Source organism: Paracoccidioides lutzii (genome assembly GCF_000150705.2).
Source record: "Paracoccidioides lutzii Pb01 unplaced genomic scaffold supercont2.29, whole genome shotgun sequence".
In the NCBI taxonomy this organism is placed as follows: Eukaryota; Fungi; Ascomycota; class Eurotiomycetes; order Onygenales; family Ajellomycetaceae; genus Paracoccidioides; species Paracoccidioides lutzii.
In genome coordinates, this window is record NW_015440975.1 from 276,318 (window position 1) to 295,248 (window position 18,931).

Below are 18,931 nucleotides of genomic sequence, written 5' to 3' on the forward strand. Positions count from 1 at the left end.
GATGTTTCAACAGGAGGTGCATCAGCTATATCAATGGAGGAGACATGAAAAAGATGTGTTAAAAAGAATGAGCTCATGCTCATTGAGGCAGCATCTCTATTATTGATGATCAGCTCTACTAGAGGAAGTCATTCACATCAGTCATCCTGTTGAAAGCTAATGTACTTGTGTAGATAGATTTCCAGAATCTGATTCATTCACTTTGTAGCTTCATCAGTCTCTGAGTGATAAACTGTGAAGAGTCATCTCTTAATGTTTAATTTCTCACACATTTGAGTTCAAAACATGCTTGTGAAAGCTGACCCTCAATCTGACACTACCACCTTAGAGATGTCATGTTGAGAGATGATGTTGTGAAGAAACACTCTAGCCACTGTCTTCACATCAGTTTTCTTAACTGCTTTTAATATAATTCTCTTGATCAGTCTGTTTGTTATAATTATGATGTTCATATATTCTTTAGAGCTTGATAAGTTCACAATAAAGTTCATGGAAAGCTTCTGTCACATGTGTTCAGAAATGAGGAGAGACTTAAGCAGTTCCTGATGTTAATCTCTCTATGTGATGTTTGATCTGCAAAGATGACAGTTTCTGATCATTTTTCTCACATCAGTGGCATAGTCTGACCAGTAGAACTCACATCTTAGAACTTCTGCCATTTGCTCTCACTCAGGATGGCCAGTAAGAGATGAGTCATGAGCCTCATGCATTAATCTGATTCAAAGAGATTTGAAGTCTGGCACTCACTTATGATCTTGAAAGAGAAGCTTCCTGTTCTCATTTAAAGAGCACTCAGAGATGAAGATATTAATGCTGAGTTCAGAAGGAAATCTGAATCTTCTCTCATGAAGAGTTTACTCTAGACACTGCAGGATCTTATCATTTTTGTGAGCCTCATTTCATTGAGCTTGAAGAGACATCTCAGGTTCCACACTGGCAGTGATCACTATTGATTCCATTTCAAATGTCAGTACATTAAACTTAAGTAGTTGAGCTTGCCTCTGCTTGATTTTCTCATCATCAGCACTCTATGACATGTTCTGCTCTCTTCATGATAGAATGTCTGGTTCAGCATTCAACTTCTCTGATCAGTAATCAATTCTGAAGTTGAATTGATAGAGAATATCCATCCAACATAGCTGTCTTTCATTTAGTCTATGTGTAGTCATGAAGTATTCTAGATTCTTATAATCTGTGAGAATCTTGAATTCTTTTACACTTTGTAGCTCAGTATCTCATTTCTTTAAACATTCAACTATCACTAATAACTTCTTATTATGAATTTCATAGTTGCATTTTGCAGGTGAATGCTTGTGAGAGAAGAAGGCACATGAGTGTAGAATGCTCTGCTCATCATATTGTAGCAGCACTCCTCCTGAGACATAACCTGAGAAGTCTGTTTTCAATATAGTCTCATGATCAGGGTCAAATTGAAGCAGGATTAGAGCAGAGATAAACATTAATTTTAGACACTTAAAAGCTTTCTCAGCCTTGCTTATCCATAAAAAAAGAACATTCTTGCATGTAAGAATCATCAGTGAGGTCACAATCTTTGAGAATCTCTGATAAATCATCTATAGAAATTAGCAAAGCTTAAAAATCCTTGTACACCTTTAAGAGTAGTAGGTGTTGCTCATTCTAAAACAGCTTTAATCTTCTCTGAATTCATTTGTATACCCTTGCCTACTTCAATGATGAATTTAAGATATTTTATGCTGTTCATCTTGAACTCACTCTTTCTGATATCTGCCTGCAGACCTGCTTTCCATAGATACATAAGCATCTTTTGTACATGCTTGTGATGCTCCTATAAGCTTCTTGAGGAAAATATCAAGATGTCATCTAAATAGACTGAGTAGAAGTCATCCAGATATTCATGTAATGCTCAGTTAATATATTTTTGAAATGTGCTCAGAGCATTGGCCAAACCAAAGGGTGTAATCAGCCACTCAAATAGCTCATATCTGATTCTAAAGGCTGTCATCCACTCATCACCTTCCATGATTCAAATCTTGTGAAAAGCTGCAATAATATCCAGCTTAGTGAATCATTTAGCCTGTTCAATTCACTGTAGAGTCTCACTGATTAATGATAGAGGATATCAATTCTTTTGAGTGATTTTGTTAAGAGCTCAATAGTCCATACAGAATCTTAGCCCACCTCTAGGCTTCTTCACAAATAGTATAGAAGCAGCTGCAGGGGAGTTGCTCACTTTAATAAAACTCTTATCTAGATAATCTGTAAGAGTCTTTCACAAAGCCAGTAGTTCCTCTCAAGATATATTATATAATGAGCCTCAAGGGAGTTGTTCTGCACTACTATCAGTCTTTTTAATCAGTTCAATCTCATGATCTCTACCTGGGTCATGAAGTGAGAGTAGAGTGTCAGCAGCTTCCTTATCAAATACATCCAAAAACTCATGATAATGTTCAGGCAGCTTTTCTCTAGGGTCAATCTTTGATTTCACTTCTAGAGCCTTTTGAATATCAGTCAAATTGACAGTGAAGATCCTGATGTTTTGCTTCTCTTGAGTGCTTGCAAGTCTAGAGAAGCTTACAACAGAGATAAGAATCACATCAGCTTTTGCATTTGAACTAGGCTCTACCTCTATGTCACTCTCTTCAAATCTTATAATTCTTTGATGAGGGATCATAGTCACCTTTTGCTGGGCCAGCCAGGGGTCATCTAGATATATATTATGACCATATAACTCATTCACCATGTAGAGAAAGGCCTGTTCAGTTACATAACCACCTATATCAATTCAAATACCAGTCACTATGCTCATGGAGAGTCTCATAGAGTCTTCAAAGCCAGTCATTTTAACAGAGGAAATTTCAATGCACAGGAGCTTATGCTTGTTAACATAGAATTGAGAAATAAGATCATAGACATTACATCTACTGTCTATTATTGCTCTAGTCAAAAAGGCATTATCTACTAGAGCATTGACAGTGAAGAGTTTGAATATTATTTTAGATTTAAATCTTCTTCATTGCTTTCTCATAAGCTTCTTATTTCACTCCTTTCAGTGTCTTTTGATTAGAGCTACTCTTTTTTCAAATCCTCACTCATATTCACATTGTCATTATTCAGTATTGGCTCAGGGATCACTTTAGCTATTATGAGAATGGCAGAGTGTCTGAGAGGTTTGAATGAGCAGCTCTTAATCATATAATCTCCAGCTCTGCATCTCAGGCACAGGCCTTGCTCTCTTCATCAATTAATCTCTGTCTGATTTATCAATTTGATGTGGCAGACACTTGAGATCACAGCATCAAAAGAGAGATTCATCAGATCATCAGTGAAAGCTTGAGATCAGTTTCATCAGTCAAGAACAGCATGACAAACTAGAGAGTGTGAATTAGATGTTTTATGATCTGAAGAAGATCTGTTCTTATGATGTTTAGATCACTGTCTTAAAGTCTTAAGCTCAGAGAGTTGATGATCAATTAATATAAGCTCTTTGCAGTAATTCTCATAGAGAGATGGTTTCCTTACATTCATCATGCCTTCCCTCAGCTCCATGCTTAGAGCAGATTTCAAATACCTCTTTATAATGTGATCATCTCATCTTTGACCATCAGCTTCCAGCAGTAGCTGATTAAATTCAGACAGAAAGTCAAAGAGAACTCTTCTACTCTGTTGTAGATTGTTGAGCTTTTGCATAGTCTTTTTCTATTGTGCAGAATCACTAAAGAGCATGCATGTCTGCTTCAGTAAGCTCTCTACTATGAAGTTGATCTTGTTCTTATTATTCTCAACTCAGAGGTAAACTTGAGCTGCTGCCATTTCTTCCAGTCTTGAATATACATATCAAGCACATTTCTCATTATTACCTAAAGCTTTTCCATCAATCTTAAGTTTTGATTGAAGCTTTAGCTCTCACTGAGGGTAGTGCTTCAGATTAGAACCATCATACTTCTCACAGTCCAGTAGCTTGATCTTTGATCTTCTAACTGCAATGAGTGATTGTGAGTTTGATTGAGAGAGAATTGATGTTAAAGTGTTCAAAGCTTGTCATAGATTAGCTATTTCAGCTTGCTGAGCTGCTATTAAATCTCTGTTCTCACACTGGACCTGTTTCTGCTGTTAGAGAAAGATCATTCATTGTTGTTTGAAGCTGCTGAGGGTGTCTCTGCTCATTGCTTTGTGTTGATTCATTTGTTGTACAAGTCTGTCACTTTATCTCATTCAGCTAGACATTTTCAATGTTGCTTGTTCATTTGTTAGCATGATTGCTAACCCAGTCTATTCATATACCAGTGCTATCACTGAATTTCATGATGCAGGATTTAAGACTCTCAATAGTCTATTATATGTCAGCACATTTGCTGAGCTTCATGATACAGGATTAAGACTCTCAGTGGCCTATCAATGAAAGGAGTGAAGCAATTCATAATGTAAAGGGTTAAGCTCTAAGAACTAGAGGCTAGTCCTCCTATATAACAAGGATGAATTGCTTGAGAAAGGGAAGAAAAGAATGAGATGAGAACTCAAGCTTAAGCAAGCTCCCGTAGCATGATCACGTGCGCGCATGCGAATGATGGCTAGGCTGAGTCAGCCAGCCAGAGCAAATCTAGGGGTTCAACCTCTTATACAATCATCTCATGCAATCAATCTCTCAACACCACTGAATAAGTATTATAAGTGTTATTTTCTATATCAATAAACACTTCACACTCACATCTTATCTCTATATTCAAAAATAATCATCTTTTAGAGCTGCTGAGATCAGTGTTTATAAAAGAAAAAGCAACTGTGATATCAAAACTCTTTATATTAGCTCTTTATCCTCACACTACTTATCATACTACTTATCAAAGCACTTTAGAATCAAATTCTTTAGATTCTCACACTGCTTATCACACTTATTTACTAAAGTACTCATTTTTATACTGTTTATCAAAGCACTTTAGAATCAGCACCTTTTAGAAAATCAGCATCATCTTAAAATTCAGCATTAAGAATCAGCACAGATCAGCACTTCTTAAAAATCAATTCTTTAACATCAGCACTTTCTGAAGAATAGAATCAGTACTTTATGAAGATTTAGATCACTGCATTGTTAATTTCTCATTTTATAAAAGATTAGAGATAAAATCTATTACTATTCATTTATATATATAAATACTTTAAATTCTCAAAGTTTCTTCAAAAGCTTCAATAATTAGCTATTATTCAATTTTACATATACATTTTATCTATTGCTATTTTTTTCTCTTCATAGTGCTGACAGTACCTATATATCTACTCTTTTATGATCTTAGTTATAGAGTTTCTCACACTTTCTTTTGATACTTAGTTCATTCACTTTAATATTCTTACAGATAATTCATATAAAATCTCAGCTTTCCTGCTGTATAAGTTATAAAAATTGATAATACAAAGAAGAAGATCACTAATAAGATAAAAATCTTTTTTATATTAGTTTCAAGATACTGTTTGATTATCTCAAGCTCTTTTAAACTCATTTGATATAATAATACATAGTCAATAGCTTTATTCAAATCTATTTTCTTCTCAAGCTTAATCTTATAGTTTACTTTCTTTCAGAAGAGTAATAATTGATTAAAGAGTATTTTTGAAAATATATTATAAAATTTTTTATAATTCTCTGACAGCTATTTATTAACTATATCTTTATTCTTTATTTTTGTATCAATAATAATTTTCTTCTTCTCAATAATTCTATCTATTTCATAGAAATTTGAAATAAAAATCTCTGACTTTTTATTTTTTTTATGATAGCAAAAGATGACCCTCTCTATGAATGTCATTCTTTGCTACTTGTCTGATTCATTTCTTTATTGAGCTCTCACAGTTCTTTCTGTGACCTTCTACTTAAATTTCTCATTGAGAAGTCTGTTATAGCAATCTACATCTTGTTGATGCTCTGACTTTATCACTGATCTCTTTAAAATCTTTTTTGAGATTATTACATTATATTCTTTTGATATGTTATCTGTAAATATTTATATACTTAATCATACTAAATATTAATTTTTTATTTCTAGTTAGATCTTTTGCTTTACTAGTTAGAATTATTTTAGAATTATATTAGTACTTTTCAGATTTATTATTAGTATTAACATATTGAGAAATCTTCATTCATTCACTCATAAATGCAATGAGATGACTTCTGTGATTGAAGTTTCTCTCTGACTATTGAATCTTATAATCTGATAATTTTTTTTCAACTTCTTGAAATTTACTTCTAAGGTTTTAACACATCTATATATAAAGCTTATATCAATAAAAATATAGTAGTTTGCTCCAGAATCTACTAGTATTTTTGTAGAAATAACATATTCATTAAAAGCTATTTTGATATATATAGTAAAAGAATTTCTACTCATTAACTGATTCATATTCAAAGTTTCTAGTGTAACTATATTATCTGAGAAGAAGACTTCTCTCAGACTTAATCTTTTTCTGACTTGGTAATAGCTGTTTCAATATTCACTTTCTTTAATTCTATTTTTTACTTGTATAAGTATTTTTATACTATATAATCTTTACTTTGACAGTTGAAGCATTTTATATTATTTTTTCAATCTTTATTCTTCAGTCTATTCTTAATTATCTGTGTTGATGTGACTGAAATCTCTTTATAGTTAATTTACATCATCAGAGTTTCTTCATAGCTGAACAGTTATCAATTGTTTTGACTAGATATATTCTTAATATAATAAGCAATTCAGGTGTAAATGTGTTGAACTTTATGAAAAATACTGCAATTAATGCAAATAACTGCAATTATATATTGAAGATCAAAGAAGATCTTATAAAGAAAGTCTACTTTTTAATCTTTCTTATAAATCTAAGCTTCATCTATCAGATATAAAAAGTTAGTAATAAATATATGATAGTCATCTTCATTTCTTATTATCAGTTGTTGATATTTTATCTTTGCATTCTCAATCTTGTTAACATTTTCATATATTTCTTATAGATATTTGAATACTTTTTTAGCTATTTTAAATTTTTTAGAATAGTCATTCTTTATTTTTAAAGCTAAGTATCTAGTAGCTTCACTCTTAGTTTAGTTTTTAATATAAGTAATATAACTTTTCTTGATTAGAAAATAGTCTCTGTTGATGACTAACTTATATTTTATTTAAAAGAGTCAATTTTTAAATATTGATTCTTTTCTATTGGTAAGATGCTTAGAATTATCGAGTTTGACTGATCATTGTATCTGTTGAATATCTGCTAGTCTGATTTGAGAGGTTAAAGAGTTTACAATCTACTATAAAATATTTTGTTCCTTTATTAAGCTATTCACTTGCTGGTTAAGTTCACTTATTTGCTTTTTCTGCTCATTTTATTCAGCTCTAACTCTTTCTAAAGTATTTCTTGTCTTATTTATGAGATTAGCAATCTCTTGATATATATAATCTGAATTCTCTTTAATTGATATAAGAAATTATTCTTTTAATATAAGATTTCTTGACTTTATATTCTTCTCAGTCAGAGTTATTATATTTTAATCTAATTTTCATAGATGATCAGATTCTGTAACTACTTCTAATATCTTAGCAGTATTTTTAAAGGTTTAAAATAAAAGTTAATAAAGATTTTTAAAGGTTTTTTATCTAAAAAACCTGCTTTAAAAAGAGTAAAAAAGTTATTAATTTTAATATTATATCACAGCTTCAATCTAAATATAGATAAACAGATATTTAATTATCAACTAGATAAGATATCTGAGTAAATACTAAGATAATTCTTAAAAGATGAATTTAAAGAAGATTTTATTTATATAACTTTTTTTTTAATACTCTTCTCAGTGCAGTTATCATGTGATTGTTATATTTATATATTATTCATATATGAGGTAATTGTAAAGTTGATTGCTATATCAATACTTAGGCAGTTTGTGATTACTGTACTTAGATAGTTGCAGTTACTGTTTGCCTCAGTCTTATGTTATTAAAAAGGCTACAAAGTCTGTTCTACATCATCATAATCTATTAAATAGTTATTCTTTTTTCAAGTCTTCAATTATTTACTTAATCACTTCAAAGGTTCTGCTATTATTGAATTTGTAGTATAGAATTCTTGAATTATATGTGATAATTTTTTTAAATTAAAATTAAATATTATATTAAATTATCATTAAATTCTAATTATTTTATTCAGTATTAAAGTTTTTTATAAAAGATATAATTCATTAGAATATTTTTAATCTATTATTTATTTTTACTCTATATTTTAACTAATTCTGATATCTTATTTAGTTGTTCTGATACAAGATTATTTGCAGCTTTCTGTAGCTTGTCAGAGGAGAATATTGATTAAATCTTCATATAATTTAATAAACTTAGTCTATAGTTGTTGTTAATCTTCTTAATGATTTTAAAAAAGCTTTTATTTTATTCTATAAGCTTTCTGCTAAGGTGTTAAATTTTATAGTTTTTGAATAATAGAAAAATCTTATCTTCTATCTCAAAGTTTGACTTCTGATGATGTTTGTTAATTTATAATTTCATGATTTCTTATATTTTTCTCATATTATCAGCTGTCAGCTTTTAGATTTTCTTTATTTAAATAATATGTTGCTGAGTATCTTCTTATTTGAGTTTTTTCTTTCTAGATAGTATTCTTGACAATGACTTTTAATCAAAGAACATTTGAGATTTATATTCATAAACAGTTAGAAAGAATGTTATTTCAGTTGATTTATTTATCAGAGCTTCAGCTGCATGATTCATTATTGATAATCATTCATCTTAGTTGTTCTGATAGTAGTTAACATATGAGCAAAGCTTGATTGTCAGATATTGATTGACAATCTTAGTCTGACCATCTGTTTACATGTGAGGAGCTGATGAAAGCTTCAGCTTAACTTTTGTAACAGCGTAGAACGGGCTCCGTCCAAATTACTTGACAGCGTAAGACCACTGGGCTAAAAAGGGTAATTTCAACTGCCTAGCAACGGCATAGCAACCAACCCCACAATTACCCCGTAAACAATTACCCTGTAAACAAATACCCTGTAAACACGGGAACCGGCTAGCAACGACCTAGCAACTGCACTAAGGAAAGGGGTATATAAATAGAGCCTTCATCAAACCCTTGTTTTAGGAAATATCTTAGTATTTCATCAAGATAGCTTATCTAGTGGGCAATCAAACACCTGTTTTCCCTACGCCTAGATTGAAGCTGTGACAACAACTGTCTCTATTTTCTGTGTCAAAAAATCAGATGAAGAATTAATATATAGATAGTTACTGTATGCAGTTGCTTCCAGCCTTTCACTGACTACTTTAAGAAAAGCTTGATACGCAGAATGGAGGCTTCCACACAGATTATATATTAGAAGTTACTGGCGAAGTAACTACAGTGTATTAGTTGGTTGTTTTAACATTTGTCATCATCTATGTGATGGCAAGCTACATTAGTTAACTACCTTTAACTATAGTTACATACGCTATCTAGATCACGTGTAGCAGGCGGAGAGTCAGCTGTCAAACCTGGCCAACAGCATGCTCCCTTTATGATATTCTAATATCAGCTTGACATAAGTTCAAACCTTGGTGTAACTCTCTTTTGATTTTTCATCATGATTTGGCTTTGGAGAATAGCACCAATTGAAGGGCACTGATGGTCTGATCCATTGGGCACTGTCACTGGTACCAACTTGACCTTCTTGTGATTCCACTGTTTATGTTGCAAAGTCTTTATCTTTGATGAATTGTAATAACCTGGGGTGATGAGGATGATGCACATCATTACTCTCATGACCTTTAAACTGAATGTTGATCAAATGGGGACCTGGATTCATTGCATCTGAGTGTTGGGATACGAGTTCATCCCTTATTATGGCCAGGTTGGGTTAGTGAAAGGCGGGGTGGGCCTTCATCTGTATGATAAGTGATGTTGTGTATTTGGCTCGCCTCTGTGATTTTGCAGCACACGGAAACACAAAGATTGAAAATATATCAAATTAGGAGTATGAGCCAGGAATGGGTTCCTTCAGAAGGTTTTCTCTCTTCTTTCTCTTTTACCAATGGCATGGGCTTCTCTCTTCCCAGAAGCAGACCTGCTGGGAACGCAACATATTATTTCTAAGGGGTTTCAGCAACCCAGTCTTTGGGCTGGACATGACTATATTTTCTAAGGATATAGGTGAAACTCTTGTCAACTCCACCAGCTGTTGATTGACAGGAGTGAGTGGAGGTCAAAAACTCAATACTTTCTACACCCCTGGAGAAAACCCAGCCAAAATTACTCATTATCCAGCACACTGATGGGGTAATCTGCACCAAATGTCATAATCATCTATTTCCTGCCAAGAGGAAAGGGAGAAAATGATGGCCCTCCTCCAATCCTAGCACAAGCATCCATCTGCATTGTTTACATTTGCTATTCTTGCTATTCTAGATATCTATGTCTTTTGCGTTCCAATTTCTGCCGGTTCCTTTCTCCAGTTATCCTTGTCCAAGATACACAAATGCATTTCCAATGATAATGGGCGTTGATGTTTACATTTCATTTACAGATAACAACGTTTTCCTTTCCCTCTGGGGACAAGGGTATGCCTCCCAGGAAGAGTCTACCCGAATATTAAACCATCCTGGCCCTGGTTTTTGCAGGGTGAAATGGAGCATCCAAGCAAATCCAGAAAACTCAAGTGGAACCTTGGAGAAAAATATCCACACAAGCACGGCACTATAACTACAGAGAGCAGAGATGGTTCACCTCAATCTCTACTGGCAGTCATGTGCGCTGCGTAATGTGAAAGAAAACAATTTGTGAAATGGTGCGTTGCAGGGTTCCTCATATATCTACAAAACATGGTGCTATCCGCAGTATATGGTTTCCTTTTTAAGGATTCTATCCAGCCATCCAGAGGTGCCACATGCGCAATCATTGATCTCCATCTTTTCTTTACAGGGGATGGTAATCATCGGGTAGAAATGCGGAAATATTGGAATAATGTTGCAAGATGTGGATGTTGGAAAATTGTCCCAATGGGGCTACCCGCCTAAATAAGAAGCATGGGGATTTCTCCTCAACTGGATGTCAGGATACCTTGAAAAGCCAGCAAATTCCTGACTGAATAGTAACATTTTCCAAAATGAAGATTCTCTGGCTCGCTGCAGCAGCCGTTGTTCCGCTCAGCCAAGTCTCTCTGGCAAAGAGAGCCGGCTCTCACACAGCTACCATCTCTCATCCGCAAGCAACAATTATTGGAGATGAAAAACTTGGGGTCGAGGTTTTACCCAGTATCCCATTTGCCAAACCTCCTGTTGGACCACTGCATCTCAAATCACCGCAGCTGATCGCGGAACTTCTGGGAAATATGAAGCTAAAAGAATGAACTCGCATATCCCCAATTATTTTTCAGCAATGAACTTGATGATGCGATAACACCCCCAGCCAGGGGTAAACTTGTGAATACTACCCTGTTCCAAAAAGTAAGTAGTTTTGAATGCAGGAGAAGACTATTTCTATATCACCATCCACCAGCCAGCAAGCCGGCGCGACTGAGTCAGATAAGTTGCCTGTGCTTCTCTGGATTTATTTATTTATTTTTTTTTTTTGTTTGGGAGGAGGGTTGAAGTTGACTGGATCTCCCTCCCTCTTCAACATTTCAAGCAAGCTGGGTTACCGCATCGGGGAAGACGGGAAAGCCAATTGTTGCCTGTGTCCGTCAATTATGTTGTGGGCGGATTGGACTTTTTGCCAGGAAAGGGGGTGTTGGCAGACGGCTCCGCCAATTTAGGGCTGTTGGATTAAAGGTTGGAGTTAGAGTGGATCGCTGACGACATTGCCGCATTTGGTGGAAACCCGGACGCGGTGACTATATGGGGAGAGTTTGCCGGGCTCAGCATCTGATCATATGGTAATGTATGATGGAGACCATATACAAAGGCAAGTCACTATTTCGCAGCTGTATTATGAACTGTGGCAATGTTGTTCCTACAGATCTCGTGGATATATTCAAGGGATAGGAGGTGTACAACACTGTGGCTAAACATGCGGGATACTCCAATTCCGCAGACACATTGAACTGCCTGCGCGAGGTCGAATGCGATACCTTGCTTAATGCGATGAACGCGGTTCCGAGCCTTCTAAGCTATTTTTTCCATTTCTTTGTCATGCCTTCCCCGTCCCGATGGCAGAAGTTCTTGCTAAGTCACCAGATGAATTGCTCCTGGAGGGCAGATTCGCCAAATTTGTCCTCGGCAGCCAGGAAGACGAAGGAACTCTCTTCTCCCACTCCCAATCCAACATTATCATGACTGCCCAGCTAGCTATATATACATCAAGTCGAATTTCTTCCCCAGCGCAAACAACGCGCACATCGCAGAACTAATCTCTGTCTATTCTAATGTCGGGGAATACGGCGCCCCACACCGTACGGGAAAGTTGAACAATTGGTATCTGCAGTTCAAGCGTCTAGCTGTTACCTTAGAAGTCCTGACATATACCCCTTCCTGCCGTTCTGTCCTAGAGGTCGCAAATAAAGTCCACCAAGACGCGCCGACCTGGTCTTACCTTTCCTCGTTCGAATATGGAATTTCCACCGCAGCGACCTGATACAGGTGTTCTTTAGTCTCTTGCTGAATCATACCTCAAAAGTATTCCGTGAGTAATATCTGGCTTTCATTCATGAACAGAACACAGGTACTAGCACGAAAACTCCTTATTGGCCATGCTGGAGCGAGTTGAAGAAGCTGGTGAATATGTCCGACTGGAGCCCGAAGTTTATTTCGGATAACCTTAGGCAGAATGCTTATGACTTTATTCTCAAGAATATGCGGAGCTTCCATACCCAGGATTCGGGTTCTCATATATCGATACGTGCGTATCGACTGGATCTGAATACCGGGAATGAGAAATATCGGATATCAGTTGTCCAACTCATTTTTGGAAATTGCCTCTTTTTATTTGATTGCGAATGGTTGGATAAAATGTCCGTTTTATATTTCTCATGGACAGCGAATAGTACGCTGAGTTGGGTATCCCATGGAATCCTTGTTCCTTGGAAGCTTGTTCACCCGCGCCCACCGTGACAAATTGCTATCAGATATAACCTGGGCAATGAATTTAATGAGAAAGGCCCCCTGCCATATCATTACCAAAAACATTAGAATTTCCCTAGAATCTCAGAATTAAGGTCCAAGAACATACAACGAGAATGAACCAACGCGGGGGTATTTTAGACACCCGAAGAGCTAAGTGGGATATATGGGGGATAGATGCGGGAATTTTTGGCATTATCTTCTATGATCCCCTGTCAATCACAGCAATTCTCAATCAAACCGACGTAGTGTACATGCATTTTCCTTGACGAAGTGCCTACCGTGTCGTCACATCACCATCCCTTCACCGCGATGTGGGGATGGAGGATGGACTGAAAACAAACTTGGCCCCTCAACCGGAATGTGTGGGCTCCCGTTTCTTTGAGACTAGGATCTTCCACGCTGCTGTAACTATGTATAACTTTTAACAGCAGAGTTTTTGGCTGCTAGATGCCTGAGGTAATTGAGATCGGTATCAGATCTTTGGCTTCAACCAAAACAATAGCTATTGAGTTGCACAGATGAGGATAGAGCCATGACCGAGATAGAGTCAAAAGCTTTGATTCTGACAATTCAACAGAAATCCCGTGCCTCCTTGCAGTATTTTTGTTAGGCGCCTGAAATTCCAAATTCAATACAGGCCTCTCCCCCAGTTGTTATCTCAGCTCAGAAGGCTGTCGGCTTGTCAGCCAGTCAGCCCTAAACTTGACAGCCGAATGGCGCTGGCTACATACCCAATGAACAACTTCTGTATCAAGGATCATTGGAAGGTATAAACCGATGAAAGAGTTTATCTTGAACCCTGGCGTCGGCTTCGAAGTTTTGAGATTGTCAGCTGTTGGAAAAGCGAAGCCAGGTTGCAGCAATAACTTGCTAGCCCGTAAAAAATGAGCTGCGGCAACAGGGCTGGCGGGTTTGGCAGCTTCTGATGCCCTGGATATCCCAAATTTAGCAGATACGAAACTGCGAAGTAAAATAGTGAATCCAGAATAGAATTGTGCACTTGGGTGGCGTCTGGTAATCAGTTCACTAAATAACTAATAACTACTCGACCAGTTCTTGATCCGAAGAGCACAGCACAGCAAGCTTCCACCAACAACTTTTTGTTGCGTCACGCCATTTTTCTTAAGTCGGGTTTGCTGGTCAATGATACAATGATTTCGCTTGCAATATTTTTGATTTTGTTTTTGGAAGCAGGATTTCTGGCGGACAAGAGCTATATATGGAAGTGACCGGAGTCCTCGCGTTGGCAATTCGTCCATTTGCTTCAGTTCTTCGCTTTTCCTTGATGTCACCAATAGTTAACCCTAAAGTCAAGAACCAACTGCCCCTCTCACCTCAGCGCTAAGCCCCAGTGAATTATTTTATAACCCCTCTTCCTGAGATAGATTCCTAGGTCCATACATAGACATATATATATATATATATATATATATATATACATACAAACATACACACACTTGCTCTATCTTCGACCATCTCCGTGCCTTGCGTCATTTCTCTACCCTATTTTTCTCTTCATTATACACCAACTGCTGACGATTGCCCAATATGTCCTCCGCAGAGGTCACCCAGAAGTTTGAAACACTTCAATTGCACGCCGGGTAAGAGATTTTCTCATGGCCTTAACACCACTTCGCCCTCGATGCAAAATCACTAACAAAAATCTCCTATTTCCCAGACATGAGCCAGACTCTGCCACTAACTCCCGCGCTGTCCCCATCTATGCTTCGACTGTTTGTCTCTGAAAATTCAAGTTTCCATTCTTGCTGGGTGTAGCGCGTCCACGGCTAATGTTCTCAGTCTTTCACATTCAATAACTCCGCCCATGGCGCCCGGCTCTTCTCTCTTAAGGAACTAGGCAATGTCTACAGCCGTCTTGGAAACGTATGTTTATCTATCCATGGATATCTCAGCTAATGTGGAGGACGTGAACATAACCTTGTCTAACCTCTGTTGATATGTATACAGCCCACCGTTGAAGTTTTTGAGAAGCGCATCGCTGCCCTAGAAGGTGGTTTGGCAGCCGTAGCAGCCTCCTCCGGCCAATCCGCCCAGTTCATGGCCATTGCCGCCCTCGCGAGAGCCGGTGACAATATTGTGTCCACTACCAACCTCTACGGCGGCACATACAACCAGTTCAAGGTCTTCCTGCCACGTATGGGCATTACGACCAAGTTCGTCAAAGGCGACGACCCGGCTGAGATCGCATCGAAGATCGATGACAAGACCAAGTGTGTCTATGTGGAGACTATTGGGAATCCGAAATTTAATGTTCCAGATTTTGAAGCCATTGCGAAAGTTGCGCATGAGAAAGGGGTCCCGTTTGTTGTATGTTGCCCTTTTTTTTTTTTTTTTTTTTTTTTTTTTTTTTTTTTTTTTTTTTTCTTTTCTTTTCTTTTCTTTTCTTTTTTTTTTTTTGTTGTTGTTGTTATTGTTGTTTTAAGGCGTCCTCATTTGTGCTTCTATTTATTTATTTTCTCCTGTGTCTTTTCTTTTTGGTAGGGGAATATATATATATATATATATATGAAGCACACAACTTTAGCAGCTAACAATCGTCCGTAACGGCAGGTCGATAACACCTTTGGAGCCGGCGGCTACTTCTTCCGGCCCATCGAGCACGGCGCCGATATCGTTGTGCACAGCGCTACAAAATGGATTGGTGGTCACGGAACCACCATCGCTGGCGTCGTCATCGACGGCGGCAAGTTCGACTGGGTCAAGCACGCAGCCCGTTTCCCGCAATTTGTCGAGCCATCTGAGGGTTACCATGGCCTCAAGCTCTGTGAATCTTTTGGTGCGGGCGCCTTCAGTGTCAGCGTTCGAATTGACGTCCTCCGTGATTTGGGCTCTGCCCTGAATCCCTTCGCGGCACAGCAGTTACTGCTTGGTATTGAAACGCTGTCACTCCGCTCCGAGAGACATGCCAGCAATGCGCTGGCGTTGGCGAAGTGGCTGGAGAAGAATGAGCATGTCTCTTGGGTTTCGTACCCGGGGTTGGAGAGTCATCCTAGCCATGCGACGGCAAAGAAGTACCTGAAGCGTGGGTTTGGCAGCGTGTTGTCGTTTGGTGTTAAAGGGGGTGCCGAAGTGGGTAGCCAGGTTGTTGATGGCTTCAAGCTCATTTCGAATCTTGCTAAGTACGGTTCCATGCTCCCTGTCCAATATTTGGGTTATCATAACTACCTAGATGGGGATGAACACTAATGGCATGTTTTAACAGTGTCGGTGACTGCAAGACTCTCGCCATCCACCCATGGTCGACGACGCATGAGCAGCTCAGTGATGAGGAGCGTGCCGCATCCGGGGTAACGCAGGACGCCATTCGTATCTCCGTTGGCACGGAGCATATTGACGATATCATTGCGGACTTTGTACAGTCCTTCAAGGCCAGCAGTGTCGTCACTAGCGACAGTAATTAGGTTGGATGATGGAGTTTTCTTGGACAGCAGAAAGTCAACCAGTGGACTATGTTTCTCCACCTGACTTGGAAATTGTGCTATCCAAGGATGATGTGCGCCGCAGGTTTAGGCTTAGATATAACTATACCTCCTCCGAGTGGTTTCGCACTTGGTTATGTAAACGGGAGATAAACGGGAGATCTAACTCGTAAATTTTTTTTCTTTTATTTATTTTTATTTTTATTTTTGGTTGTTTGTTGGGTTAAGGGGTGAGTTAACGGATAGTTACTATTTTACGCCGGCTTTCATCCTTTGGTCCGTGGTAACCTATGGGAGGAATGGGAGCGGTCAATAAATAGAACCAAACAAACATCCATAACCGGACATATTACCAAAGCCTATCCACGGTACGAATCCCAGATAAACCCTGTCGATGATAATTGATACCTTGGTAGGTACCTAGTAAGTATAGAGCAATATTCAGGAGTTAAGAGGAGGAGAAAAGGGAACCTGGAACCTGGAACCTGGAACCTCCACGCCGTATTAGGTGGCATGCTCGACGGATCCTATTTCAGGGTTAAACTCCATAGTTAGAGTTTCTGGATAGACCGAGCTCGTAAAGACGTCTGTGTGGAGTTCTTATATATAACTATATCTAGGACATCTTCATGTCAAGTGAACTTCGCTAAAATGTTGCTCATCAGATAGACTTTTCGCACCAGCGGAAAGCGGGAAAACTAACAGCATCTCCATAAGTCACCGCGCTGTAATATTAGATCACTGCTCCATCTCAGTATGCGTAATCCCCTTCAACAGACAGGATTAAAGAAACTTCAATCGGGGAGCCCGGCCCGGGGAACCGGGCCCATAGGACCCCATTTCTTTTGGACACTGACATTCAACACCTTAGTACGCCAATACCCTTTTTCACCCCCATCCTCACAGTGCAGGGCCCAGCATGTGTTCCGCTGGCGCGGGAGGGAACATTGGGGTTGGAGGGGCCAGATGTATATGATAGGGGCATGATAAAGCTGTCGAGGATGTGCTGTAAGGGGCTAACGAGTTTCTTAATTTATCATTAATAGTATAACTAAATATCTAGTAGCGTTTGTCATGTTAGTGTCTATCAGGCTATTTATTTATTTTTTTGAACTGACTTGAAGCTACCCCAAATTCTGCATATTTTGGAAAATATCCAACTGCATCCACCTATGACATCATACGCTCTGTTCTCATTCATAAATAACATCTGGTTAATAGTTAACTGTTCTTCTAAGAATTGACGAGTTAATTGAGAGATTTTCACATGGTACATTCCGTTTTAAATTTTCATAGAATCCCTTAATAAATAATAAATCCTTCCATTGAAGAGCGATTAGCTATACTTCACACGCATATATCTTTTTATTCTAGGCAGGCTGTCTGTGCATACAGATGTAGCTCATGATCTGCTTCCACGGAGCGTGGAAGCAGATAGTTAACTGCAAAGAGAGAGGAGCTTAAATATCTAACCACCTGGCTACTCCGTGCATATGTTCATGCGCTGCATCGGGACATGCAGCCCGCATGCCACTGCTGCGTAACCTATAACCAGTTATGCAATCAGGAACATATATGCAAACAAATTTCATTCTCTTAAATTTCAAAATGTTCAGCTCTCTCTTCTTATCCCATTTTCACATCCATATGTACCCACCCATCATCCCTATTGAGCTATCCAAAGATAACTATGTTTCCCACCGTGTCCCATGCCATCGCTTAGCTTCAGCACCACCAGACACCGCCAACCTTGGAATGCGCTTCCAAATCTCACGGGATGGATGGCTTTTCAGTCTTTCCAGCCGCAGGCCTAGGCCTTGGCCTTAATCACCAACTCTTTCCTGGTCGTCTGCCCAGCAAAAACCCGAGGTCCCACAGAACATCATCGCAGCGCGTGTGCATACATTTTGCAGATAGCGCTGAATGCCGCTCTGCATGCGCCGTAAAAGAATCCGAAGCGACCAGCCGCAAGAAAGCCCAAAGGAAAAGAAGAAACAAGGAAGGTTCCAAATGGAAAATCTGTCATGAGCGACATACACATATTATTTCAGTTCAATAACATATTTTATTGTTATTGTTTGTGTTTTTACTTCATTTTTTAAAGTATGCTATATTTTACAGAACAGTCGACTGCACAAGATAATTCCTGAAAACAGTATTATGATTTATTATTTATATCAACCAAATCGCAAATTTTGACGCAAGCGCGGTGACGCGTAACAGGTCCATATCCTCTTCTCCTCCCACGCGCTCCTCCCACAACTGAAGCAAACGGAGAATTCCGGGTATCAACTTGTTACGTAGTAAAATTCCTCAGAAAAGAGCAAACAAAAGGGGTATAAACCTCAGTGGAGATTTGCATCTGAGGGGCTCCGGCGTTATAGCGCAAGCATGAGATGCGAGCGTATCCATTGCAGTATACAGGAAGAGACAATATCGGTGAGGATAAAC

The 18,931-nt window shown here is 38.1% G+C and overlaps 3 protein-coding genes across 3 annotated transcripts; all 3 read left to right on the forward strand.

Annotated features, from left to right (window-relative positions):
• Window positions 1–11,086: 11,086 nt before the first annotated feature.
• On the forward strand, window positions 11,087–11,329 carry PAAG_08098 (hypothetical protein; the record flags this gene model as incomplete). Its single annotated transcript, XM_002789985.2, has 1 exon — window positions 11,087–11,329. The coding sequence occupies one exon, from the start codon at window positions 11,087–11,089 to the stop codon at window positions 11,327–11,329; it is 243 nt and encodes an 80-aa protein (XP_002790031.2).
• A 798-nt stretch (window positions 11,330–12,127) lies between these two features.
• On the forward strand, window positions 12,128–12,328 carry PAAG_12505 (hypothetical protein; the record flags this gene model as incomplete). The annotated part of the gene is made up of 1 exon (XM_015847984.1): window positions 12,128–12,328. One exon carries the CDS (start codon window positions 12,128–12,130, stop codon window positions 12,326–12,328), a length of 201 nt encoding a protein of 66 aa, XP_015702416.1.
• A 2,260-nt stretch (window positions 12,329–14,588) lies between these two features.
• Window positions 14,589–16,462, forward strand: PAAG_08100 (O-acetylhomoserine (thiol)-lyase; the record flags this gene model as incomplete). Its single annotated transcript, XM_002789987.1, has 6 exons — window positions 14,589–14,641; window positions 14,719–14,773; window positions 14,841–14,924; window positions 15,009–15,368; window positions 15,612–16,180; window positions 16,264–16,462. 6 exons carry the CDS (start codon window positions 14,589–14,591, stop codon window positions 16,460–16,462), a joined length of 1,320 nt encoding a protein of 439 aa, XP_002790033.1.
• Between the last annotated feature and the right edge of the window lie 2,469 nt (window positions 16,463–18,931).